The 26,598-nt window shown below is 40.6% G+C and overlaps 1 protein-coding gene and 1 long non-coding RNA gene across 3 annotated transcripts; both read left to right on the forward strand.

Annotated features, from left to right (window-relative positions):
* The first annotated feature begins 10,621 nt into the window (after window positions 1–10,621).
* On the forward strand, window positions 10,622–12,552 carry LOC119904309. Its single transcript, XR_005444684.1, has 4 exons — window positions 10,622–10,708; window positions 10,920–10,967; window positions 11,165–11,234; window positions 11,679–12,552. It is a non-coding gene; the product is annotated as an uncharacterized LOC119904309 (long non-coding RNA).
* Window positions 12,553–20,303: 7,751 nt separating this feature from the next.
* On the forward strand, window positions 20,304–25,843 carry rnaseh2b (ribonuclease H2, subunit B). Of its 2 annotated transcripts, XM_038720883.1 has the most exons (11): window positions 20,305–20,530; window positions 20,894–20,962; window positions 22,078–22,185; window positions 22,645–22,721; window positions 23,920–24,034; window positions 24,116–24,180; window positions 24,365–24,470; window positions 24,790–24,871; window positions 24,970–25,015; window positions 25,309–25,386; window positions 25,674–25,843. In XM_038720883.1, the coding sequence occupies exons 1-11, from the start codon at window positions 20,467–20,469 to the stop codon at window positions 25,782–25,784; spliced, it is 921 nt and encodes a 306-aa protein (XP_038576811.1). In that variant the 5' UTR covers window positions 20,305–20,466; the 3' UTR covers window positions 25,785–25,843. The 2 variants fall into 2 exon arrangements, with proteins under 2 accessions (XP_038576812.1, XP_038576811.1); XM_038720884.1 differs by lacking the exon at window positions 25,309–25,386 and having other exon boundaries at window positions 20,304–20,530.
* Window positions 25,844–26,598: the final 755 nt, after the last annotated feature.

Raw genomic sequence — 26,598 nt, forward strand, 5'->3', positions numbered from 1 at the left:
AAGAACAGGAAAATAGACCAAAAATAAATAAAACTGAAACCAGATCTCCCCCTTCTGCGCTTTGAAGCAGTAGATTCTAAAAAAAAAAGTTCATGATTCGATTTTATAATCGATTATCTGATGTATTTTCAACCCGCAAATATGAGGAGCGCATTCAATTACGCTAGAGCACGATGGTTAAAAACATCACACATTTTGTTTTACTTAGTATTAGATATTTATAATATAAGGAGCAACTGAAAGGTCATATTGTGTGGGAGGAATCTATATGACTCAAAACGAAAAACTCAGTAGCCTCTGTCTGTGTTCGTGTGTTTGTTTGTGTGGTGTTTGTGTAATCGCGCACATGACACACTGATACAAATCATCTCAGCTTCTCTCAGCAGCTTTTTTTCAGACCATAAAGAGGTTTTTAGGTTATTAGTTATGCAGACGTTTGGGGGAAAAAACTGAGTTAAAATGTTTTTCTTAAATAATCAGTTTGTTATATTAGCCTCAGTTCAAATTTAGTCATCAATCAAAGTAAAACTCCTGCCCTGCATCTGGAGTGATTCTCTTAAAAATTAAACTTGACAATTAGATCTCAAAGGTTTGGACAACTGTAGAACACTGTTCATGTGACAACCATACTTTTCACTCATGTTACAGAATGAAAATGCACTACCAGCAGGCAAACATAATCACTGTCACTCTGTCAATGGTATCCTTGTCAGCTGGGGCCCGCATCCAAGATCAATGATGTTCACTCAATTTACCTGATGGATAAAGTGTCAGAGAGGTTATGGATGTGTTTTCTCTGAAGGGACTACGTTTACGTCCTGGACTATGTGTCTACGGGCCCAGAGAGGAGACAGTGGGTGAGGCCTGTCCCTTCTAAAGCACCCTGTGTCCAGGGCAGAACTAGGTCAACAGAGACCGCTGGTTGGTGAGTTGGAACGATGCTGCTCTCTCACACACACAGGAAAGAAAAGGAGAAAAAAAACAGGAGAAGAAAATCCTTGCCTTTCGATTGAGGGATAATTAGAGACTGTTTGACCTATTTGTCCTCTTAAATAAACCGTTGGTCATTTAGTTGGGAGTGGGTTGAGAGCACATTGAGTCTTTCACTGGACCCCTCCAATTGTGCTTTTTAATGGCAAATTGCCTGACTAAGATCAAAGGTCTCCCCATTCTCTTCCCTTCTTTTTCCTCTGTCGCAGCTAACATTCGGTGTGCAAAAGCCCTCAGTCAATTACACAGTTTTTGCCGTAATATACAGCAGTCAAGCTTAAGCAAAGGTCGTATGACAAAGTTGATTGAATTAGCATTAAGGACAAATTAAGTATACAAAGACCACTGTAATGAAAGAAAATCAACTAGTAAACCAAAGGTAAGAATAAAGAAAAGGAGTCAGTCAGAAATAGTTACAGATATAATAGGCCATAAAACAATATAGTTAAGATACTTTTCTGTAAAAGTGTGCTTTGAGAAACAATTTGAAAGATTCCTCTTTAGGCTTTGCAGTTTTTCAAGCCTGTCTCTAAACAACACTCACATGACTATATGTACATTGAAACAGTTATTAGACACTGTTATTATTCCTCTCCTTCTTGGAACAACCAGTAGTGCTCTGACAGAATCCTCAAGTTGTCACTGAGGGCCGTATCACATTGTGCCTTAAAAGCCATCAGTAAAGACTTACATGTAACCCCCGTAGAGCTGCTAAAACAGAGGTCATGTAGTTGAGTTTTCCAGATGTTGATGGAAGCATCAGAAATATATAACTGTAACACAGAAGTGAATTTAAACCAAGCACAGATGTTGCGTTATTGGGCTAGAAGCGAACGGGTCAATTGCTGTTGTCAACATTTGCTTGTTATCTTGTGTGTGGTTATGTGATGTAGATAGCAGACACAAGCTGACAGGAAGTTGCAAACACACATAGACCCTCAATGCAACATGACTGTATGCACAAAAGGTGTCCCACATTCACAGAGTGCGTATGGGCCAGTTTCTGTAGGGACAGCAAGTGTTCCTGTGATAAGTTCCTTGTCCTACCCAGCTCAGTCTGTCAGCACAATGGGAATCAACAGTTAACTTAGCAACCTGAGACAAAAATATTTTCCACAGAAAACCTGAATACAATGGCTAATCACAACAGTATATGTTCTCTTTCTGTTGACCTACAAAGGCTCACCATTACTCAGATGCATACAGACCTAACCTACCAGAAGAACTGGATAAAACGAGGAGACTGTACATTAAATTGAATCCTGTTTCTGCTTTAATCTCAGCTCAAGGGCTGGACTCAGGCGCAATTTGCATGTGTGTGCGAGAGTGATAAAGGCGCGGAAAGTAAACACACGGAAGTGACCAAAGATATCAACTGTTGGAGGACTTCAGCTGGTGCCTCATGAGTGAGGCCTATGACTAAGATCGGAAGAGAGTAGGAGTGTGCCTGTGCCAATGTTGCCATACCAATACTGCAGAGAAAAGAAGGAAGGGGGGAAAGAGTGAATGGTAACTGGACCGGGCACAGGTACACGCAATAAGACCAAAAATAGGCAGTGTGTGTGGAGTGGGATGGTAGTGTAATTCACCCTCATTTATGTAAACATTTACATTTTGATGAACACTTTGACCCCGCAAGCAAAAATATACTTATGCATGTGTGTGAGAGAGTGTGTTGTGAGTGTTGTTTATACGTTATGCACAGTATGTGTGTAAATGCATGGCTGCGGTCGTGAATTATTAACTTATTGTGTTCATCAGAGAGTCTGCATGATATGCGCTGTATTTTTTAATTTATTTTTGAGGGACGGCATAGCATTCAAGCTTTTATTCCAACAAAACACAACACGAAGTGAAGGGACATAAAGAGGAAGTAATCACTAAAATTGTCTGCTTCCTCTTCTCTGTCCTAAGTATATCTCTCATGTTGAACACAAGTTATTGCAACAAAGCCAACATTTTAAGTTAAAAAGAGCGACCTGATTAGGCTGAAAAAGTACAAGGCCATCAAATCTGTGGAGCCCATGCTCTTGCCTCACATTTATGCTGTTGTTTATTGATACTTGGCTGTGAGTAATATCCCTGCCAAGAATAGATGCTGGTAAGGGCAAAAAGTGAATTTCACAGCTTCATCTTTGCTGGTTATTTTATTTGATTATCCCAGACCAAATTTTTCCTCCATTGTGTGGTCTCACACCCTCACATCACGACGAGCTCTCCCTCATTCCCTTCCTATCTCTCATCCCTGCTCCTCTCTGTCCCACACTACATGCCTCTCTATTTATACTGTTGAGTCAGTTTGCCACTGACAGCAGTGAGCGATAAGGAAGATTGAATCATTATGTATTAGAAACACTAGATTTCAGCTATCAATATACTACTGTCTTAAAATGAAACACTGGGTGTTACTGGCAGTTCATCAAAGTGTTTAAAAGATATGGCCTGTTACAAAGAAAAGTGGGCATAATCATAAATTTGCTATCAAATAAACATAGTAATGTAAGCTTTTTACAAAGCACACATCACTGTGTCTCAAGTGGAATGTCCACAGCATCGGCAGGGGCACCAGAGAAGGAGGAGGTGTATCACTCCAGCAGGATACTGGTCCATAGGTGTCTGGTTTCAGATGGCAGACACGCTGGGAGCACAGTGTGGAGCACAGCACAGCCAAGTGGACAACAATGGAAACATGCAGAGACACAGGTGTCCCTACGAAGAACCCAATGTGTGCGGGAGTATGTTTATTTGTGAGCCCATGTCCATGTGCAAATATGTTGTTATGCATTTAGCATATGTTCATATACTGTATGTGTACTACTGCGATACACATGCGTCTGTGCGAGTGATATCTGGCAGATATAATCGTTGTGTGTATGATGCCTTTATGTGTGTGTTTGTATTAGCTCACTGGTATCGATTCACTTGCACTCTAGCTGCACTTTAGCTGCACTCATGCATACTTCCCCCAGGATGGTAACACCTGCAAATGGAGATGAAGGAAGTATTCCTACAAGAGAGATGCGTGGCTCTGTGAAGATTGAAAGAACAAGAAGCAGTCGTTTAGAAAACAAAGAATGAAAATTCAGAAGATCACAGTTATTGTCTCTCTCACCCTGTCCATTCCTCTTTTTTTCTCCTTCTCTTTATTTACTAGTCTGTCTCTCTGTCTCCTTGCTCTCTCCCTTTAACTCACTGGAGGATGCTAACCCATCAGGTCCCTTGGCTCCCCTCCATGGGATGATGTCATTGTGGATGACATCACCATGCAGTGTATGTGTGTTTGTGCTATGTGTGTGAGTGTGTGTGCCCCCCCCCCACTCCTCCTCCTGCAGCCCTCCCTCTGTTTCTTTCCTCAGAGGGAAGGTGCTATACCAAGACCATTGGCCAAACTGCCGTGCTAGCACAAGTACTCGGAAAGAGCAGGGCAAGGAGAATGAGGGAGATAGACGCGGACTGCCAGGAAGACAGAACACTTACACAAAGAAAGAGGCAAGCTAGTCTTTAGAGTAGTAGTGGTGTGATGTGAGGGCAGAGACAGAGGAGTAGAGGTGTGGTGAAGACTCAGGGAGAGGATGGACTCTTAGGTGCATGTCAGTTTAATTACACAACATTACTGTCCCATAACAACACAAATCCCAGACATACACTGTCATTAAGTAGCCTACACAGAGGAGTGCCACAGACACTTAATTCTGTTTGGCGCTATTTTCTGCTGTTAACACCGATATATGTAGGACTTCACAGTCTGGTGCAGAATTCTGACAAACAAATACGTTTAAAGGAACATTTCGACATTTTGAGAAATATTCTTCCTTGTGTTCCTGCTGAGAGTTAGAAGAAAAGGTCGATACTCATCATGCCTGCACGCTGAGGCTTTAGCCAGCAGATGGTTAGCTTACCTTAGCTCAAAGACTGGAGTCACTGCTCCCAGCCAAGAAATAGTCCCACACATAACCTTAACATCTCATTTTTACACATGGCCTTTTGCATGGATTAAACAAATCGGATGTGAAGTGTTAACTAGTGAGCTTTAGAGGTGCTGGTAGGCTGATTTTGTTCCCCCTGGACACAGCCAGTCGAGCTGTTTTCAACTGTTTCCAGTCTTGATGCTTAGCTATGCCAACCAGCTGCTGTCCATAGGCCTAATTTCATATTTATACTACAGGCATAAAAGTTAGATCAATCTCCTTCTTCAAGTCTCGGCAGGAATACAAACAACGCAACGAGTCCACCAAAGAAAACGACATAATACGTTGCTTGTCCACGTCGTGTAGAATGACCAACATGTTCTCACTTCAAATTCGTCAAATATAGCGGCTTGGTCATGGCCCCTGCACTTCAAACTATGACGCTCTACATAGGCTAAGCATCGGTTTTGCACTTGCAAGGCTCCGCGGTCAAGTGAGCAATAAGAAATATGCAACGTTTGCTTGGTCTTTCAAAATAAAACAACATTGCTGTGTGCATAAGAACGCATGTTAGTTAGGTGAGTTAAGTTAGTAACTTAACTTATGTTATGTAACTTAACTTCTCAGTCTCCTTGGTGAAAGTCCTGACACATAGAAGCATTTTGTGATCTCACACCACTGTTGACAGTTACAACATCATTTGTCTCTGTATCTTTCTAAATTGTTACAATTCACTGTTGAAAAATAAAATGTGCTTTGTGATGTGATAACTCTATGGTTAATGTTTGGTTAAGTTTAGGTACAAAATGACTTTTTGTCATTATGGTTACAATGATAAACATGTGGCTAATGCTTTTGAACCATCGTGGTCACGCTTTCAAAAAAAGAAACATGGACTGCTAGTTTGAAGCAGGAAACAAACAGCAGTCTCCTGTGTTTTAATTCTGATATTTTCTTGATCCATCCACCATAATAATTATGATATGATCCATCATAATTCCTACGGCCGCTACAGTGCTTTGTCACTTGAACATAAATGTAGGCCTATGTCATTTTGGGGCACTTGCTTAAACAACTGATGCTGTCATTGTTCTTTGGAGGACTCCAACTACCAACCGTCTCTAAAACCTACCAATTAACACTTTATATTGCTTAAAATAGAGCTGACAGTTTTGCAATAGAAGGCATCACCGTGCAGCAGTTCAGCTTTCTGAGCTCAGCCTTGCAAACTAACATCTACTTGAGGTAGGAAAGGATGTTGCTGTAATGATTCACTTTCTTTACAATTACTAGGTGAATGGCAGTGACAAGCAATACTCTCATATTTTTTGCCATGACTAATTTAGTACAAAGATCTTCTCACTTGTATCTTTCATACGAGTCTCAGTGCAGCAGAGGCACTCCCACACTGAAACACGCCTGGGCTTTATTGAGCACAGTTGGCACGGTCTGAGCCAATGATGTCATCCTGGTGAATTGGCCAGCAATATGGGGATCAGCAAGTTTCTGAAATGAGAAACGGTGGGGATAGACATCATGTGTAGTAGTAGATATTGGAGTCATGATAGTGGAAAGGTAAAGTTGCAGCAGTTATTTTTTCTTCTTCCTTTATAGAAGGGACAATGGTGAGCTTTGGAGACTGTGTGCCCACAAAAGCTGGTCTCAAATTACACGTTGCACGTCTCAAAATATTGAGGCATGGTTGGAGGTTTTCATGTGGCGGTGCTGAAGAGTTTTGATAAGTGGTTTTAGAGTCTGTCAGGGAAATCTGTTGTTTTCAGCCTGGGCTTGTAACATAGTATGACGAAGATTTTTAACCATTAATTTGAAGCAATAACAGACTCATTTTTAGAGGCGTGTGTTCTGAGGTGGGGATATCATTATCACTTCTATAACTATAGGTCCGGGGCTTTGGTCATGGTGTTCACCCGTCTGTCCCATGAGTACAGGCCAGGGCCCCCGTCACCTCCACCTGCTCCAGTCTCCGGAGGGGACCTGTGCTAAATTTAGACAAACAAGGAAGCTCATCTTGGACACGAAGTCAGATAGAGATCCACCAGATTGTTGGAAAACTGGAGCCCTGATCTTTGAGCCAAGCATAAAGGGAGGGTATTTTCTGCAAAAATATTCCACTTCAAGAGCTTAAGTGTACAATTTTTACGTTTAAAAATATTTTTGTAGCATTATAGGTTAAATATATAGCCAGCAGCATTGCTCTTGGGATGGCAGTATCAGTCGGTCAGAACACCACATATGGTCCAGGCTGAAATATCTCAGCAACTATTTGCTTGATTGCCATGTGATTTTGTACAGACATTCATGATTCCCAGAGGTTAAAAATTACAAACTTTATTGGTCCCCTGACTTTTCCTCCAGTGCCACCAGCGGGTCAAACTTTTCACTCTTCCTGTGAAATATCTCAACATCAAATTGATGGATTACCATAAACCTTTGTACCCAGAAGACATATATCTTACTGACTTTGGTGTTCTCCTGACTTTTGCTCTAGTGCCACAATGAGGTTGACAAGTAAACAACAACGTTTAGATGGACTGACAAAAAAATTTGCTTTAGAACATCATGTTAAAGTGTAGAAACTTTGGTTGGGTAACATTCCCATCCACCTCAGCTGCACATTGTGTTAATTTCTAATTAACTAATGCAGGGTGATGTTAACATTAAGCTCATTTAGCTCGCCTGACAGAGCTGCTAGCATGGGTGCAGACTCTTAGTCTTGTTATAACATGGTCCAGTTCCCATAGACAAATGAGGTGACTGAGAAGATGTGTTGTCTCTCAATCAAAATTAGTGGTGTTTGCACACACTGTAATTGCAGTGCAGACATCAACTGGGGTTGGCAGTCCTTCTTGAGACACTAAAAATGCAGAAAACAGGTGGACATAATTTAACTCTATCCAATGCAGACTGACCTATTTTCATAAATATTGTAGAGCAAGTCAACATTCCTCCTATATTTGTATATGTAAGAAATAAAAGGAAATATTTTAAGCCAAGTAGGACTCAGGAGGTCAAACAGGATTGTAAAGCTTCAGTTGACGACCAGGTGTGGTGGACATTTTCAACAATTTGCAGTGTTGAGGGGGCTGGGGACAGAGTCAAACCAGAGTGAGATGTGGACCCCAGCCAAAAGCTCACACCCTCTCTCTGTTTCTCTGCACTTCTCAAAAGACTTGTAGTGCACGCACACACACACACACACACACACACACATGCAGAAGTGCATGTGCACTCCTGCCTTGTGTGCACCTGTTGTCCTACATGCAGCTCTCTCTTGAAGAGGACGTAGAGAACTAAGAATTTCCACCAGTGCGTGGGAGGTGTGTGTGTGTGGGTGTGTGTTTCAGTGTGTGTGAGTAGGTGACAGATAAAGAGGGAGATAGTAAAAGAGGGAGGAGAGCCACAGTGGTGTTTTATTAAGGGATGACTTAAATGAAGTCCCCCCTTTTAAACACACCCTCTTTAACTCACTCCTCTGCCCTTCAGATGCTCTTTGTCCACCCTTCAAATACTCCCATCCACCCAGTGGGCCCAAATGTTGCCCTAACATTGACATGTTTTGGGTCATTTCATCTGATGGGATCTCCTGGGAGGAATTAGCATGTGCAAAAGAAAAGTCCACAGTTTTAAAAGCTCAGTGTTTCCAATTTGCCGCCACATGCTTCAAATTAGCCACGTATTTACTAAGGTCAGGCACTGGGCACAGAGCCCGTGGGGGAGTCTGTGTAAGGGTTTGAGAGAGAGTGAGAGAGAGAGAGAGAGAGAGAGAGAGAGAGAGAGAGAGAGAGACAGAGAGAGAGAAGCAAGTTAGATTAATTGCAATCCACTGCTGCTGCACAACATTTTAGTTCAGCCTATCTAAATGAATGCACAGAAGCATAACAATTTCAACAAATTGTCGTCTGAGCAATGTAGAAGTTCAACATAAATCCAGATAATATAGTCATTTTAATATTAAGACACCAGAGGCACACATAACGCCTGCTCATAGAAGACACACATGGCTCTGTTCACACTCAGACGGAAGGTCCTGTTTTACTGCCAGTTGTTTTATTTTTACATTGTGAGAGGAATGTTGTACATGCACAGAAAATTAACACAGGGGCTTATAATACTATTTTGGGGCGTTTTAAAGTAGGCTCAATAGGATCACATTTAGAGTCTGATTTAAAGTAACATTTTTCCTGGCATGACAGACTATGAGAAGCTGATGCCTGGCTTCTCTCAGAAACCTGAAGTTTTACAAGCTTATTATTAGGCATTTCTAGTTCTTGCTTTATTTGTTCTGAGGCCAAATTACATCCTTATCGCATCTGTTGTGTGCTTGTCTTGTTTATATCACGACTCAGTGAGGCTCCTTGAGTGGTATTTTATGTGTGTGTGTGTGTATCTGTGTCTGTGTGAGCACAAGCGCGTAAACATGCACAAGCTTTAGCGTGTGTGTGTGTGCAGCCAAGCCTAAAAGCATTTAAGCGGGAATGGGAGAGGGTCTGGAATCCTGGGATGACATCATTATCCATGATGTCATTTCTGCAGGGTGACTTTGGCACATGTGATCGTTTGGGTGAGGTCACGCTTTCACTTCTAACTCACTGTAATTGACAATGAAACAGCAGGTCACCGTTGCAGATTGAGCAATGTCAAACTAAGCAGCCAATTAGGTAGTCAAAACTAACGGTTTTAAAATTTGTTACCAATTTAATAATCTAATTTGCCTTCAAAAACACAGGATTTAGTTTTTGTAAAAGTCAATGAGGTACTAATTAAACAGGGTCTGGTTTTGATACTTACATGTCATTATTGATTCTATCTTTAATATTGTATTAATGTGAGAATTTATGATGTGCTCTGTGCATTCTTTTGTGCTCCATATAGCCTACTGCTTGTGCACAGTAAATTTTTCTCCATATCTGCACTAATTTTCACATTAAATGGTTCTGAACTAAGATCATTTGTCACCTATATATGTGAAGTAGAAGACAAAATCGCTCACTCAACCAAAGACAAAAGAAGAGAGAGCTGTTGGACTGCAACCAAAGTTAGAGTGCAAAAAGCACAAAATGGTGCATACACCCAAATTAATACTTTTATTCAGTTTTTAATGTCACAATTGTGCATTAGGAAAAAAATGCTCAGCCGTTTCGGCTATGGCTTCTACAGTGCACAATAGTGCTTCATTTTCATGGTAGAGTCCTTTTCACAAGGAATGTTACTAATAGATATGGAAAGGAATTGGAATTCAGTGCATCTTCCTGTTACTTTGAAAATTTATAAAAGCAGACCAATATGTTACCACAATATATTTCTCATTACAAAAATGACTCATTATTGCTTTTTATATGGAATTAAAAAAATATCAATCCTTCGAGTCATGAATGAAAATGGCTTTGTGTATTGGCTGACCCAACACTTTGACTTCCTGATAAAGAAGCCAAGTCAAGCAAGAATTTTTCCTAAGAAAACTTACGTTACCTTGGTTTCCAACAACATTAATTTTTTTTAACATGTAATTTGCTTGACAACTTTTTTCCGTGAGATTTGTTCCAAATCCCCAAATCACAATTTTTTCTCAATAGGCTTTACAGTCTGTAACGTAAAAGACAGTCTCTATGCTTAGACCCTCAATTCCGATAAGAAAAACTTGGTCCACCTTAAATATCAGACCACCTCAAACCTGATAAGGCACCAATAAGAACCAGGTGTAGCTCATTTACGCTCCCTTATACATATAATATATACCAGGGTCATTGTTGGGCTGGAAAAGATACTGTTCCTCATCCCTTGGGCACATGGTAAGAGTTAATTTGAGGTATTCGTTTGAGCTACTTTTTAAAAATGTGCTGGAGATACCCTCTATGTTTCTTTGACCGACTTGTTTTAATGTTGTGGGCCAGGTCTTCCCTTTCACTGCCAGCACATTCCTAGGGTTGTTTGTGACTGATGACAAAGTTGGATATATATTACGTTATGGTTTCTGCTTCAGTCATCTGTTTCTTTATGCAGAGATGAATGACTGTTCCTGCCCTGCGTTGAGCCGGTTGAACACACTTGGTAAGATAACCTGGTGGCTCTTGTCAGAGTGATTTCACAGTTTTTCCTCTGTTCTGTTCTTGCACTGCTGACTGCTCTTTTGCCTAGGCCAAGGTTGGGTTTAAAGAGGCTTCTTCTTGGTTCTTTTTAAGATTTGGTGGTGTGTGTATACTTACAATCTGCCAAACCCTGATGTGTGTCTTCTCTCTTTGCAATAGGCCAGCGCTTAATCCAGTGGGATCTGCACAAGCTGGGGCACAGTACGGCGACTAGATCACTCCTATCATGGTGTGTGTAATATCATTCTTTGCATTGGTTTTGAGTGGGTCTTCCCCTAAATTTCCCCCTTCTGGGTGTACTGCAACCCTCACCCTGGCCAGTAGCTCCTAGTTTAGTTATACACTGTATTTTACATAGAAACCCACCAGCTGTTAACAGAGTTCTTCATTATCAATTGTAATATTTTATTCTTTACTATACTTTGAAACATTTAATAAAAGCAGTTGTAGTTGCTGCTACTCCTTCTTGTATTTTATGGGTCAAACCCTGTTCAACACAAATGGTTAAATCCCCTACTCCTGGTCACAGGAGGGTTGAAGATAGACAAATAACAAACCACACTATTAGAAACAGAAGGACAAAGTTGTTTAAATGGAGTGCAAACATATTGTATGACAAACAAGACAAACAGTTTATATTCATATTTTATTTTCTCTGCTTTGTCTTATTCAGAATGAGCAACGCATCCAACAGTAGAAGAAGCTTTGACTGCTTTATTACCAAACTAACTAGCAGCCAGGACAGCAAATACAGTAAATCTCTGGCACAAACTTTACAGAGGGATTTTGGCAATGGATTATCTGTGAGATTGTGGTGATTGCTCACACCACAAAGAGTACATATGGAAATCTTTGGTCATTCTGACCGACTGAGTTCACAAAGATACTCATCTGAGTGGTTTTGTCTGTATCTTTGCTACATGAGACATTGTCTGAATCTGATTCATGTAAAACCTGCTGACCTCTGCTTCACATGCTTTCCTTGTGTGTCCTCCTCTGGCGTGTGCCTAGGTCATTTGCATTCAGCCAATAACCATCAATTTATCATAGTATGAACACATGTGCTCTCTCACACAGGCACACATGGACGGCTTGAGGCAGACCATCCATTCTCATTAGTACCCTGTTGCAGTCGGCTGACGGTAAACTGAGTGTGTGCCAAAGTCATAAACTTACACACCCCCTCCCGCCATTACCTCATGATTATGATATCACACAAGTGTCTCATAGTGATGACATCACACCACCAGATTTGCGGTCTGGCCAAGTGTAAGTACATTACACTTGGCCAGTTCATGCCAAGACCCTTATCCCTGATAAGCCAAGGACAAAATGTAGACTGTGAGACTGGGGTCCAGTCTGGAGGGTAATTACCAATTTTACTATTGAGATGAAAGCATCTGGTTGAGGTATTGTCCTGTTTAGAGGGGTTTATTGGAAACAATTTAAGTTCTTGTTCACACTCTGAGATAATGGTGTTGGCAAGCATTGTCACTACCTATAGCATGGAAATTTGCCAAAACCAGATTAAAAGTTTAATAACATTTTGCTCTTTCTGGTCACAAATAATTAAGTCAGTGGTCTGGTATATTGTCTATCCATTCATGTCCCTATATAAATATTTGCTGACATAAACCATTTCACGGATTACTTAATGATTGGGTTTAAAATGCCAACGTGTTTATTGAACATGTGCATTTGGTCAGAAAATTCAGCACCACTCTAATGTGAGGCCTTCAGAGCACATGAAATCCTGAAGAGTCATTTTAGTTTAGTGGGAAAATGACAGTTCTGACATAAAAGCGTAGATCCATCATGGGAACAATTTCACTAAAAGACTGACTAGTTATTTTATGAAGCAGCATGGATCAATCCATCTTCTGAGGTAAGTTAAAGGCTACGTGCCGGGCCCTCAGCCATCCGGTACCTGTCACTCTGCCTCCCTCAACACGAACACCTTTGTGTTTTCCTTCCTGTCTGTCCCCTCATCCAGCATCTGCTTTTCTGTTCTAGTAATGATTCTCAGATTATGGTGAGTGAGAGGGCTAAAAAAACAAAATGAAAATGATGAAATCTGCTTATAAACACTCCAAACATCATGGTTAAATCAGTCAGCTTCCTTCATAAGAGATCCTCAAAAGCTGAGACTTTCTCTAAATACTGGAGAATGTATATGTCTTAAGAGGAAATATGAAACAACCACAGACATGTCACAGCACATATACTGCAACATAGACATGCATGCACACGAATGCACTGTGTAATGGGCTGTTCTTTTCCCAGTGTGTCACCCTCCACCTTGTAGATTTATATGGAATGAGCATAATGACTTAGCTCCCAAATTATCCCAGTATGCCTGTGAAAGATCCAGATAATCTTTTAATGGCTCGAGTTGACAACTGTCTCATTGCGCAGCTCATAAATCTGGGAGTAGAGAAAGCGCCCCTCGGCAGCTCTGGGTCCCCTAGACTATTTTGTGGATGAAACTGGATCCCTTCAAAGTGAAATGGGAAACGTGCTGCTATCATGAAGAAGAAGAAGAAGAAGAAGAAGAAGAAGGCGAAGGAGTCTTCACTCTGCCCAAGAGATTCAGTGGACTGGTAGCTAGAGGAAGCCGCTACTATAGAGGTACTGAAAGTGTAGATGGCAGATGTGTCTCTGTTCAGTGTGTGAGATGTTCTGAAAACAAGACAAAGGAAAAAAGGACCATATTTGGAAAAAAGTAATATATTTTGAGCTGCATGTTTATGTCTACCCTCTTCCTCTGTTCTTGTTAGTGTGATGGGAACAGAATCCACTTATGCCCACATTTTCTTACAGTGGAGTGAAGACAATTTTATTTTTATAGCCTCTGAAATCACAAATTTTACCAGCACAACAGCTGATACCACCAACACTATTTGAAGCTTTAAAAAAAAATGCTAATCCCACCAAAACAATATCAAACTGGCACACATGCTACGCCAATAAATACACTGGTGCTTAAAAGAAGAGCTACCACTACAGTTACATTCTCTCCAACAGGGGTTCTGGTGCACATCCCCTGACATGACCCAGTCTTAGAGAGTGGAAGCACAAAGAAGCGGCCTGGCATTCTGGGGTCTCATAAATAAACAAATAAACACATTTCATACACAGAGTACTTATTCTAATTACAGCCTTGGACATGTGCTGAGCAGTCTCTAATTTCTCTCTGAGCAGAGAGACTTGCGGAGCCGTCTGCGGCAGACCAGCAGTCGGCAGATGTAATTACCACATCATCTCTGGTCCCTGGTACACTGAGAGAGAGGGAGGGAGAAAGAGAGATGGAGAGAGGGACAGGGAGAGAGAGATTGATCCTAGTAAACAATAATTAGGGTTGGGGATGGTGTATTGTGGGACATCTACTCGGCGGGACAGAGTAAAGAGAGGGAAAGAAAGGGGAGAGCGGAGACAGGCAGGGATGATGGGTAGATGAAAGTCTCTGGGACAGACAGCCCTCCCCCCCACAGGTTGGAAGTTCACATTTTTATCAGGACCAACATATCAGTGCTCCATGTTGGGCTGCAACTAACTCTATAAGAAACATCTGTGGATAATGTCTTTTATGAATAAACCAATTATCTAGTTATTAAACTGTCTGAAAAAAGAAAGAAATGTTTGCTTTAACTTCTCTGAGGCCAAGATGACTTCTTCATAATGCTTGTTTTGCCCAACCAACAATCCAAACCCAAAATATAAAATATTAATGTAAAACAGAAAAAATAGCATCAAATGATCACATTTGACAACTTTTAATTTTTCTGCAAAATGACTAATTAGTTATTTTTTTTAGAAAATGCCAATGTGCAATGTAATCTGCACCTAATAAAAAATGCTTTTGCACTACATGGATAAACTTAAAGAAGTCTTAGTAGTACAATGTTCCTTTCAGTGTATTAATTAAAGGTACCCCGTGGAGTTTTCTTATAAACAAAGTTTTGTTAACATTCAGTGTTTCTCACCAAAAGGTATTGTGTGTATTACAGAGGTCTAACAAATCTGTTGCATGCATTATCCTATCTCAAAAAAACTCTGCAAGGCTTATGCTTTTGAAAAATTAGATTTTGATTTGTTGTTTGCTAGCCTTTAGTCTTCTTTGTCCCTGCAATTTACTGGCCCAGTGCTACTTTTCTTGGCACATTATCATCACCCACAATCAGTGGAATAGTGTGAAACCGTTGGCAGGAATGTATATCGTGTGATTCGCATCCACAGTGGTGTGCAAACAAAACAGGAACCCACTCATCAAAACATTGCTTTATGGCGCTATTTTCAATCATTACATCTGACTCAAACATGAGAGTCACGCAACTGTGAATACACAAAACAACAGCATCACTCTGTGTTGTTGTTTTTTCATGTAGGAAAACTGCTCTTCAAATGCCTCTGTCGTTTTTTAATCCATCATCAGTGTAATCTTCCCAATCTTGACTTCTTCTAATGGGTAAAAAGGATTTTTAGCTCCAACTTTATGGTCAAAAACTCAACAGGGCAGCTTTAACTTGACTGGGTTGATGGTTGGGTCCAAGGCTGCACTACTGACCAAGCAAATCAGGCACTGCGCTGGACCTCAGACCCTTTCTGTGTGACAATTTGTTTGTAGTAATTTGATCATTTGTAAATGTTTAGTGAAATGTACAGTGGGTACGGAAAGTATTCAGACCCCTTTAAATTTTTCACTCTTTGTTTCATTGCAGCCATTTTCCAAAAATCAAAAAAGTTCATTTTATTTCTCAGTAATGTACACTCAGCACCCCATCTTGACAGAAAAAAACAGAAATGTAGAAATTTTTGCAAATTTATTAAAAAAGAAAAACTGAAATATCACATGGTCATAAGTATTCAGACCCTTTGCCGTGACACTCATATTTAACTCAGGTGCTGTCTATTTCTTCTGATCATCCTTGAGATGGTTCTACACCTTCATTTGAGTCCAGCTGTGTTTGATTATACTGATTGGACTTGATTAGGAAAGCCACACACCTGTCTATATAAGACCTTACAGCTCACAGTGCATGTCAGAGCAAATGAGAATCATGAGGTCAAAGGAACTGCCTGAAGAGCTCAGAGACAGAATTGTGGCAAGGCACAGATCTGGCCAAGGTTACAAAAAAATTTCTGCTGCACTTAAGGTTCCTAAGAGCACAGTGGCCTCCATAATCCTCAAATGGAAGACGTTTGGGACGACCAGAACCCTTCCTAGAGCTGGCCGTCCGGCCAAACTGAGCTATCGGGGAGAAGAGCCTTGGTGAGAGAGGTAAAGAAGAACCCAAAGGTCACTGTGGCTGAGCTCCAGAGATGCAGTCGGGAGATGGGAGAAAGTTGTAGTAAGTCAACCATCACTGCAGCAATCCACCAGTCGGGGCTTTATGGCAGAGTGGCCCGACGGAAGCCTCTCCTCAGTGCAAGACACATGAAAGCCCGCATGGAGTTTGCTAAAAAACACCTGAAGGACTCCAAGATGGTGATAAATAAGATCCTCTGGTCTGATGAGACCAAGATAGAACTTTTTGGCCTTAATTCTAAGCGGTATGTGTGGAGAAAACCAGGCACTGCTCATCACCTGTCCAATACAGTCTCAACAGTGAAGCATGGTGGTGGCAGCATCATGCTGTGGGGGTGTTTTTCAGCTGCAGGGACAGGACGACTGGTTGCAATCGAGGGAAAGATGAATGCGGCCAAGTACAGGGATATCCTGGACGAAAACCTTTTCCAGAGTGCTCTGGACCTCAGACTGGGCCGAAGGTTTACCTTCCAACAAGACAATGACCCTAAGCACACCGCTAAAATAACGAAGGAGTGGCTTCACAACAACTCCGTGGCTGTTCTTGAATGGCCCAGCCAGAGCCCTGACTTAAACCCAATTGAGCATCTCTGGAGAGACCTGAAAATGGCTGTCCACCAACGTTTACCATCCAACCTGACAGAACTGGAGAGGATCTGCAAGGAGGAATGGCAGAGGATACCCAAATCCAGATGTGAAAAACTTGTTGCATCTTTCCCAAAACGACTCATGGCTGTATTAGATCAAAAGGGTGCTTCTACTAAATACTGAGCAAAGGGTCTGAATACTTATGACCATGTGATATTTCAGTTTTTCTTTTTTAATAAATTTGCAAAAATTTCTACATTTCTGTTTTTTTCTGTCAAGATGGGGTGCTGAGTGTACATTACTGAGAAATAAAATGAACTTTTTTGATTTTTGGAAAATGGCTGCAATGAAACAAAGAGTGAAAAATTTAAAGGGGTCTGAATACTTTCCGTACCCACTGTAGTACTGAAGCGCAATATAGGCTGAAATAATAAGGGACTTAATGTGACTGCTGCAGTCCTAAAGAGGGGCCATGTGTCAAAATGAAGCTTTCAATGAAGCTTACATTATGCATATTTCTTAATACATCTGCATTTAATAAAATTACCAGAACGGAATTGACACACAGTAATCCTGGGGCATGTTGTATTCAAGTATAGGAGTACTGGTAGGTAAATGATGGTACTTGATAAGTTCTTAAAGGCAACAAGTGAGGGAGTGGGGCCCACATCTCATCTAACCGCCTCCAACCATGGTTAGTTGGTGCAAATGTAAAGCCTTATGAGCTTATTTTATGTTTTGCATGTGTTCTGTAAAGTAACTGCAGTCTTGAGACAAATATAGTGGAGTAAAAACTAAATTAGTTCCCTTTAAAATACAGTGTACTGCAGCAAAAGAATATCTAAAATATATATTTCACAATGCTAATTTTTACTCCAGGCACACAACAGTTTATGTTCAAGCAACCACGTCATTCTCTGTCCTTAGGGAGAGGGGAAATACCACATTCAACCGGAGGCCTCACATAGAGAAACTGATGCTGGGAATAAGGAGTCACCATCCTGTGGGGTAGGTGGGGGGGGAGAAGGAATAAGAGTTGACGGGAAGGAATATCTCCCCAGAGAGAGGACTGGCAAAGAAAATTAAGTGTGGGTGTGTGTGTGTAAGTGTGTGTGGGTGAACATGAGGCATGTGTGCTAAAACTCAGACTTTACAAACATGCATGTGGGAATAGCATTTCAGTGATTCTTGCATTCCCGACATGCCTTCCTGTGAATTTCCAGTCAGCGTGAGGCTCACTGCTCCAGAGCTCTGACATCATGAGGGGGTTCCACTCTGCCTTCCACATTCTGCCTCCCGCTCTCACAATCCCACCCATATTTGGAAGTGAGAGGAAGGGAATCCCAGATGATGACTCAAAGGCTTCTGCTGCCAAGGGGAATTCTCTCCACATCTGTTTTTTGGTGTGTGTACATATGTGTGCATGTCTATTAGCAATGTGTATCACTGTGTACATTACCCACTTGAGCTGAAGAGTTTTCCTCTGTGGGGAATTCAAAATGCTAATGCGGCTTTAACAGCTGCGTGAAATAACAGCCTATGCCTGGATCTATACAGCGAAAGTGGCAACCAGAGTGATGTTGTCTTTCTATTTATAACCTGCTTCTCTTGGCAGCCATGACAGTTCAAAATGCACTGTGGTGAGTATGTATGCTCTCGAAAATCAGCTCTTTCCACTCTATAAATCCTGAATATAGATGGTGATGTGGGTAAAAACACTCCCTTGGTAATGCACAGCACATGGTGGTGGCATGACAGCTCGAGGCTGAGTCGATACGTAAGCTGTAACCAGTCACCCTGCATTGGACCACCACAAATGAGGCCACAGAGATAGGACCATGATGGGCTGTTCAATGTGCTCAGCAGAGTGTGACCAACTGTCTACAGCCTGCTGGCTGCAATAAACTCCTACCTCCACAGAGAAGTTTATTGGAATAATTTCTAACAAGAAATAGCAAGCTCAAAAGTGAATTACAGAGGGGGTGAAGGAAGTAGAGCTTGAGGGGAAGATAGAAAGAACAGACATGGCTTTGGTTGTGTTGAAATTCTCTTTGTTGGAAGTATGATGTAGGAGGATTTGGGTTTGGAAGAAAATAGAGGGGTCTCGAACTCCGAGTCTACGAAGCCATATCTGGACCTAAATTTAGACCTACTTTGTTCTTGTCTGCGTGCTGGTGACAGAGGACTCGACTCTCTGGGGTTGTCTGTGGTCCAGTGTATCAGAAAGGCCGCTGTTGTTCTCCCTGGCAGTCAGAAACATAGACGTTCCCTCAAGCAGCCCAAAAAGAAAGAAAGCTTTCATGGAATATTCTGTTTAGCTGCACAGACTGTTGTGTATGATACTCCCGGGACCCATAAAACAAGTAATTCACAGACAATATCTCACCCACGCTCTCTTTGCCACTGACTACAGCAACATAAATCTAACTGAATTGAAGGAGGAGTTGAGACAGTGTTTAGAACATGTGTGGCTCAAATCTGGGCAAATGGGCCTGCGAGGCAATATTATTTTTAAATGGACAAAAAATGAGAGAAAAGAATGTGATACAAAACATAACAAAACTGAAATGGCAGAAAAAAGGTGAGCTCAGTCACACAGCACACACAACGCCCTCCCTTCCTTATTACCAAAACAAGCTAATTAAAAATCTGTTAATGGACTGTGCTATAGGTGTCTTAGGAGAGTGAGAAATCAACAGCTCAAGCTATATAAACAAATATCAGAGGGACCCCTGGACAGTTGAACAAATTGATGACACAGCTAAAGAGGATGGAAAAAAAAACACACACACAAGCATCATACAGATCCCAGTTTGAGTATGTATGTGAACAGTGCAGAAGGGAAAAAAAACAAGTGACTCACTGAAAACCAACTGGGACACACACTGTCATTTCCTGAGAGAGGTGCCCTCCGCTTACCTAAGGACAGATGGATCCACCAGTCTGTTGTGTGCCAGTGTGCTAAAGGACAACTGGTCACCAAACATCCTGCACCTGAGGGTAGAGACCTTTTGGCTCTCTGTCAAGACATAACTATATTTCAGAAAATATCAGCCAAGTGACGGGGAGGCAAACTGTGTCGGACAAACCCAAACCTTACGGTGTATTTCTTCTCAAAGTTCTTGAGCGACCTCTAGCGGCCTTACTGAGAAACTGCACGTTGGCGTGACGTCACCACGGAACGATCCACTGCATTAAAAACAGTGAACCGGGTGAATAAAAAGTCCACCACGGTGTCTTTTTGTTTGTTTGTTTGTTTGTTTGTTTTACTTTTTTTCAACACCAGAATATTATTTTGGTTTCGAAAATCTGTTTGGTGTAGCTTGTTTACAAAAAAATATGGAAATAAGCTGAGAGCGCATTAATACATGTCTTGTTTCCCCCCGTATATGTCAAACGCAGGAAGTGCACAAAGAGAGAGGCGCCTTTTCTGAGCTCATGTCGTTAGGCAAAAAAAATAGGCATCACCTCCAGTAGGCCAACGCTGTTTTCAGCCCAAATATAACATATATAGGCAAAACACGTCGCCAAAAATTAACGTTAACCCTGAAAAGCTGAATTACACATCATGGCTACTAAAAAGAAGCGAACGCCTAATGTACACAACGACAGCTGGGTTGTCATTGCCGCAGGTAGGTTAAGCACAAGACATTCAGTTATGTCAAGCTAACGTTAGCTTGCTATGTGAACTTAGTTTCTTAGCAGAGTTATTAGACCTTGATAACTTTGTCATTTGTGGTAGAATTGTTATTGTATTGCCATTACACTAGCATGCCTCTGACTTTATATTACAGGAAATGACACATTACTACTAAGTTAGCTTGTCAAAATGATGCTCACCCAACAATATCAACCTTAAGTTAGTCATAAATGCTTGTTCGTTCTCAGGATGTCATGCAGCTGTAACTTTGCAGCGGTCACTTACCCACAGAGTACACAGTGATGTTTTCTCAGAGATGTTATCATTGACCTTACTCTTGTTTTGGTGTCCGCAGAACCAGTCGTCGATACACAGAAACACGAGAGTGACCCAGCTTTTGTGCGATTAAGGAATCCCTCTACAGGTCTAGCTTTTTTTAAAAATTGTTATTCATCTAACATAGGCTACAACTAACAATTTAACAAGGTATTTCAACTGTCAGAAGCACGAGGTGACATCTTCAGATTAACTGTCTTGCCCAACCAACAGTCCAAAACTAAAAGATATTAAGTTTACTGTCATAGAAGATGATGAAAATCAGCAAATACTTACATTTAAAATCATGGACTTTTTGGCATTTCTGTTTATAAAAGGACTTAAATAATTGAAGGCTCCCTGTGAAGTGTATGACCTTTAATTGTGCGATGGCTCACCGGTAAAGGTGATGCATAATCCTGCCATTGGTTTCACCCTATTCCATTAATCAACAGCTAGCAGTGACATGCCAAAAAGACTGCTAGTAAGTAAATGTGGATGATGTAAACTGCTGGATTTAAGACATTATACAATGCTGCTGTGCAGATGTTTCATGAGGAAGGAAAATCATTCAGCACATTTGTTAGACCTTGATGAGACACACAATACATTTTAGTGACTAAACTCTGAATGTAAACATCACTTTTTGTTAACAAGAAACTCCACAGGGCAACTTTAATCAGTAATCAAAATTGTTGCAGATCAATAATGAAAACAGTTGTTACATCCTGCCCAACCAAACAAACATGTGGATTAAAATAAATAAAAAACATCACATAAAAGACAAAGCCAAGTAAACTTTAAAACTGCAACAATTAGTGGATTAATCAATTAGTTGTCAAGTATTAAATTAACCACCAACTATTTTGATAATGGATTAATTACTTTGGGTCCTAATTCCAAATTCTTTGACTTCAGCTCGAAGTCTCGAATGTGACTATTTTCTTTCCTCTATGACAGTAAACTAAATATCGTTGTGTTGTGGACAAAATAACATTTGATCAACAATTTTCTGCAACAACTAATCGATTAATTGAGAAAATAATTGACAGGCTCATCACTAATGAAAATAATTGTTAGTTGCTGCCCTATTAAACTTCTGAAGTGCCTGCATGTTGGCTTTGAGTTTTCACTGCAGTCTAATTCTGTCTCTTGGGAAGTACGTTTGCAGATGTGGTAGTGAAAGTAACACAGTTCCTCTTTTTTTTTTTTATTATCCTGCAGATGCGGCTTCTCTGTATATGCTGAGTAGTGATGATGTACAGCTGTTTGAGGTCAAAGCATTTGAAGAAGATTTCCACTCTTGGTTTGTTGGTCAGGCAGTACAGAGAGGTTTGTCTCATTCCTCATTACAACGTAAACTCTGAAGCAGCCTAATCATTATCATAAAAACACTGCTAAATAGGTTGCTCACATTACCTCTAATTAGTAGAATTTAAAACAGTTTATAGCAGCTTGGGTCAACCAGCAGAGCTCCAAAGAAGCCAGATCACGTGTGCAGAAACTGCTGTTGCATTCGCCATAAAAACTGAAAAATATTGTCCAAAGGAACGGTGTCCATGCATACGCCAAGCACAGACAAACAACATCGCGAAAGTTTGTGACTGAACAGGTTCACATAATATGCCCCGTCTTTACAACAGTGTTTAAAATGATGATTAAATGATTTAAAAGTTTAAATGGTTTGTGGTAAAGTTGATGATGTTTCTGTGCATTTAACTATTTAGAGGCTGTAATTGATGGTCTTGTCGATGTGTTATTCAGGTGTTTGTGTTTCTTTTCTTTAAACAGATGGGAGACTGCTCTTTGTAACACCAATGGATCCTCTCTATCTAATCTTGCCCTATTTGATTAAATCTGGCAGAGAGGTAAGAAACAGAAATCTGAGTTGATCTCACACCTCTTGTTCCAGCGATGTTTTTTCATGCTGATCATTGTGATGTAATTCAGTCTTGTTTTGCCTCTCAACAACTTCCAGAGTGATGGGTTTGATTCCCACTGGAGTCTGATATACATATGCACAAACTTCATATCAAGCCTATTTTATATACTAACACTTCCAAAAGATCAGTTAATTAGATATATTTAGGGCTTCAGCTTGATAATGAATTAATCTCATAGGAGTGTATGTAAACAGCAGCAGCAACATAGTTGATAATATGGTCTGCATCTTTACATTTAACTCGACAGCTGGTGAAACATTGTACATGAACTTTGACTGTGTTTGAGCACCAAGCATCATGATGTAGACACAGAGCTGCAGTCCGGCTATACTGGTTAGCTGGTTGGAAGAGGCTGTGGGCAGTGATTGTACTGATAGGTCGAGTATGTCTGTAATTTGTCTTATTACGAATATTGAAGGTGGTGAAGCAGAACGTTTAACAATTATAAAGATATAAAATAAGACTTCTTACAACTCCAAACCTGTTTTGTTGTATTTTGTTCATTTAGCGCACACAAAACAAATGTTAAAATGACACATTCTGGTTTATGTGTTGAAACTGCTTCTTTACTGACAACCACGAGGAGCAACATTTCAAAACGTCAGTCTTCATTATACGGTTGCATCGTTGTGATTCTTCTCAAAGCCAAATTGCCAGGTTGCTAATTCTTTTCACCTGTGCTGCTCACATAGAGTATCTGGCTGCACCTACTGTAGCTGGAGATGCTATGAAGAAATGGCACTAAGAAGTGGACGTTCTTTTTCAGGAAGTGTTCAGTCATATAAACAAGATACAACATGGATGTAAGACTCGTTTTAGAGTCATCAGAAGGTGTTAACTCACTACTGGACTATCAGCAGACTGTGGGTTTGGTACCAGAATATTTGACTAAATTAATTAATTAAAATTAATTGTGACTTCATCACAAATAAAAGTGGTGGCCATCTTACCATATTAATTGACACTAGAACAGCAATATTGTGTCTCTAATATAACCATAGCAGTATATGAATGGCTGTAAAAATTACTTGAATTTAGTCATTTAAATTTTCTAACTTAAACCTCACACATTAAAGTCACAATATATGTTTTACATTTTTTCCCCCTGTCATTTGCTTCTCAGGGGAAGTTCCAGCCAGTAGATCAAGTTGTTATGGATGAGGAATTCCCAGCTTGTTCAAGGCTGCTGAGCTGCACACGCTCCCTGGCCTCCCTGCATCACGTTGCTGAGGAAAAAGGTAACATTTAACTTTGAAGCCAATATATCTAAACTTTGGTGCTGATTGCTTTGTTTAAATGCTGCATTTCATACTTAACAGAGGTGGGAAAACTGAAGTTTCATCGTTACAGTCCAGAGAAGACAATGAACTGGTTGAAGAAAAAGGTACTCTAAAGTTCTCATCATCACTATTTTATATGAAATTCAAAAATGTCATTGTGTGCTTGTCCAGTGCAAGTTATTTTTACTGTAAAAATATCAAGACAACTGTGTGTTCATGTAAAAATGCACTGTTGGTTTCACACAGTTGAACTGCTTTTTTTTGTTTTTCTTTGACTTGTTGGTGTAGGTAGAGAGGACAGTCCTCGCACTCAAAGCGAGAAATATCTCTGTGGGAGAAGGAGTCAAATCCTCAACATACATCAGAGTAAAGTCAGAGTCAGACTACCATGAGGGTAAGTTGGTTCATCTTCAGACCATCTCACTGTTTAGGACAAACCCCATCTTGTTAAATTCCAGTCTCACCTTCCTATGAAAGGCAACATGTTATGCGCAAAGTTTCTTTTTTTTATCTTCCTTTCTTTTTATATTCACATTTTTCTTCAGCAGGGAGGATGTTGACCAATAGATGGCAGTAATATTGCATCGTTTATATCTGTGGGGTGTAATCCTAAAACAACATTTCCCCAACTTCAAACTATATTAAACATAAAGTTGGAATATATTGCTAGTTGGCAAAACTGGCACTGTCATTGTCTCATCTTTATGGTACAGAGGACTACCTGCGTTACGCCCATGGCCTGATATCAGAGTATATCAGTGAAGACCTGAGCAAAGCCCTCTTCAGACACTTGCAGTAAGTTCAGACATCCAACACTTGCAAGTTATGATCATTGTTTGTGTTAAGGTATGGTGGAGATGCAGATTCAGTATGCCTCTTATTCTACTTCACAGGTTACCAGAACTCACAAGCCCAAAGGAGACAGAACCTCCTTCCAAAGTATGTTAGTGTCTCTCTTAGAAGTGAATGAATTCGGCATAGCATATTCTCTTCTCTCTCTGCATGCTGTCGAAATCACCGTGCATGTTTGCTGTAGTCCTCCACCTCACTCTAACAGTGTTGCATTTTCATATATATATGATCAGGTGGTGTGCTTGTTTGTTTTTAACATGGGTTATAAGAGGCTTTTTCAGTGACTGTGTGACGTCGACCTAGCTCGTAGTGGTGTTTCTGTGCTAAAACGTTTGCTGCTCTTTGTCATGAAAAGCATATCTTACTTCCTCGTTTGGCAGAAGCGGAAACTTTCAGACAAACCGGTGGAGGCCGGAGAGGACTACACCAAATTCAACAGTGCAGACTATGCGCGGAAAGTGAGTGTATACAGAGAAGTCTGCCTGAATAGACCAAACAATTATTGGAGGAATCTGTGTTCTTTCTTCATCACCTTGAGTGATTGTTAGTGTAGCTCTTGTTTGTTGACCGCTTTCTATACGCTTTGTCTGTAGCGTATACACACAGGTCAAAGGGGCTTACCTTGTGCAAACATGTTTTTTCTCTCAGCTTGAATTGATGTTCATGATATGCAATGAATTCCCTGCTGTCTGTGTAAAGTTGTTGAGAGATGACATTGATTGATTCCCCCCCCCCCCCATTTCAGCCGCCCAAGAAGATGACTGCTGCTCAGAAAAGTCTGGCTAAGGTAGACAAGACTGGCATGAAGACTATGTCATCCTTCTTTAGCCCCAAGGGCAAAGCAGAAAAGAAATGAATGAGTATATAGTTACTGGTTTTGTATGACGCATTTGTAATAAAGAAAAAAAAATGGATTTGACATGATTTTCATTTTAAATGGTGGGAATGAGACATAGTGACTCACTGAGATGAGCATGAGGGAAAAGGAATAATGGCAAGTCATTTAGCATCATTTTTTCTAACATTACTATTACTGTTTGTATTTTGCTATAAGTATTAGCATGCTGCAATATGATTTAAGGGCCAGCTTACCAGTGGTGCAATGTAACTAAGAGCATTACTCCAGAACTGTACTTAAGGACACATTTGAATACTTGAGTATTGCATGCCACTCTGTAGGGGTGTGACGAGATCTCTCGTCAGGCTAAAAGCTGTCTCACGAGACTCACGCAGTTGACCAAAGCTCTCACGCCATACATCAATTTTCTCATGCAGTGAAAAACAAATGTATAACTGATAATTTTGACTTGGGGATTGAATCAACTCCGCACAGCTGATGTGACACCGGCGTACACTTTGATAGTAATCACAGAAGTTAGTCAGTTAGTGTCCTTTTCCAAACAGTATGAAGGGGATACTACCAGCAGAGCAATAACGTAATGCAGGTAGACTTAAAATTATTATGATTTCTCATTAAGTGATGGTATTAGTCTCGTAATATCACCACTTTTTCTCTGGACATGTCAGAGAACACCGATATGTGGGAGATAACCTGCTGAAACACAGGAGCTATTAAAGCCCAGGAGTTTCTAACTGAATTAAAATGAAATAATTTGTCACAGAGGTGAAAAGGTGCCACAGTCACATTTAAAGAGGTTACTTTCACAAAC

The sequence above is a fragment of the Micropterus salmoides genome, unplaced genomic scaffold (assembly GCF_014851395.1).
Source record: "Micropterus salmoides isolate LMB-PRFRI ecotype aquatic unplaced genomic scaffold, ASM1485139v1 Ms_hic_scaffold_15, whole genome shotgun sequence".
NCBI lineage: Eukaryota > Metazoa > Chordata > Actinopteri > Centrarchiformes > Centrarchidae > Micropterus > Micropterus salmoides.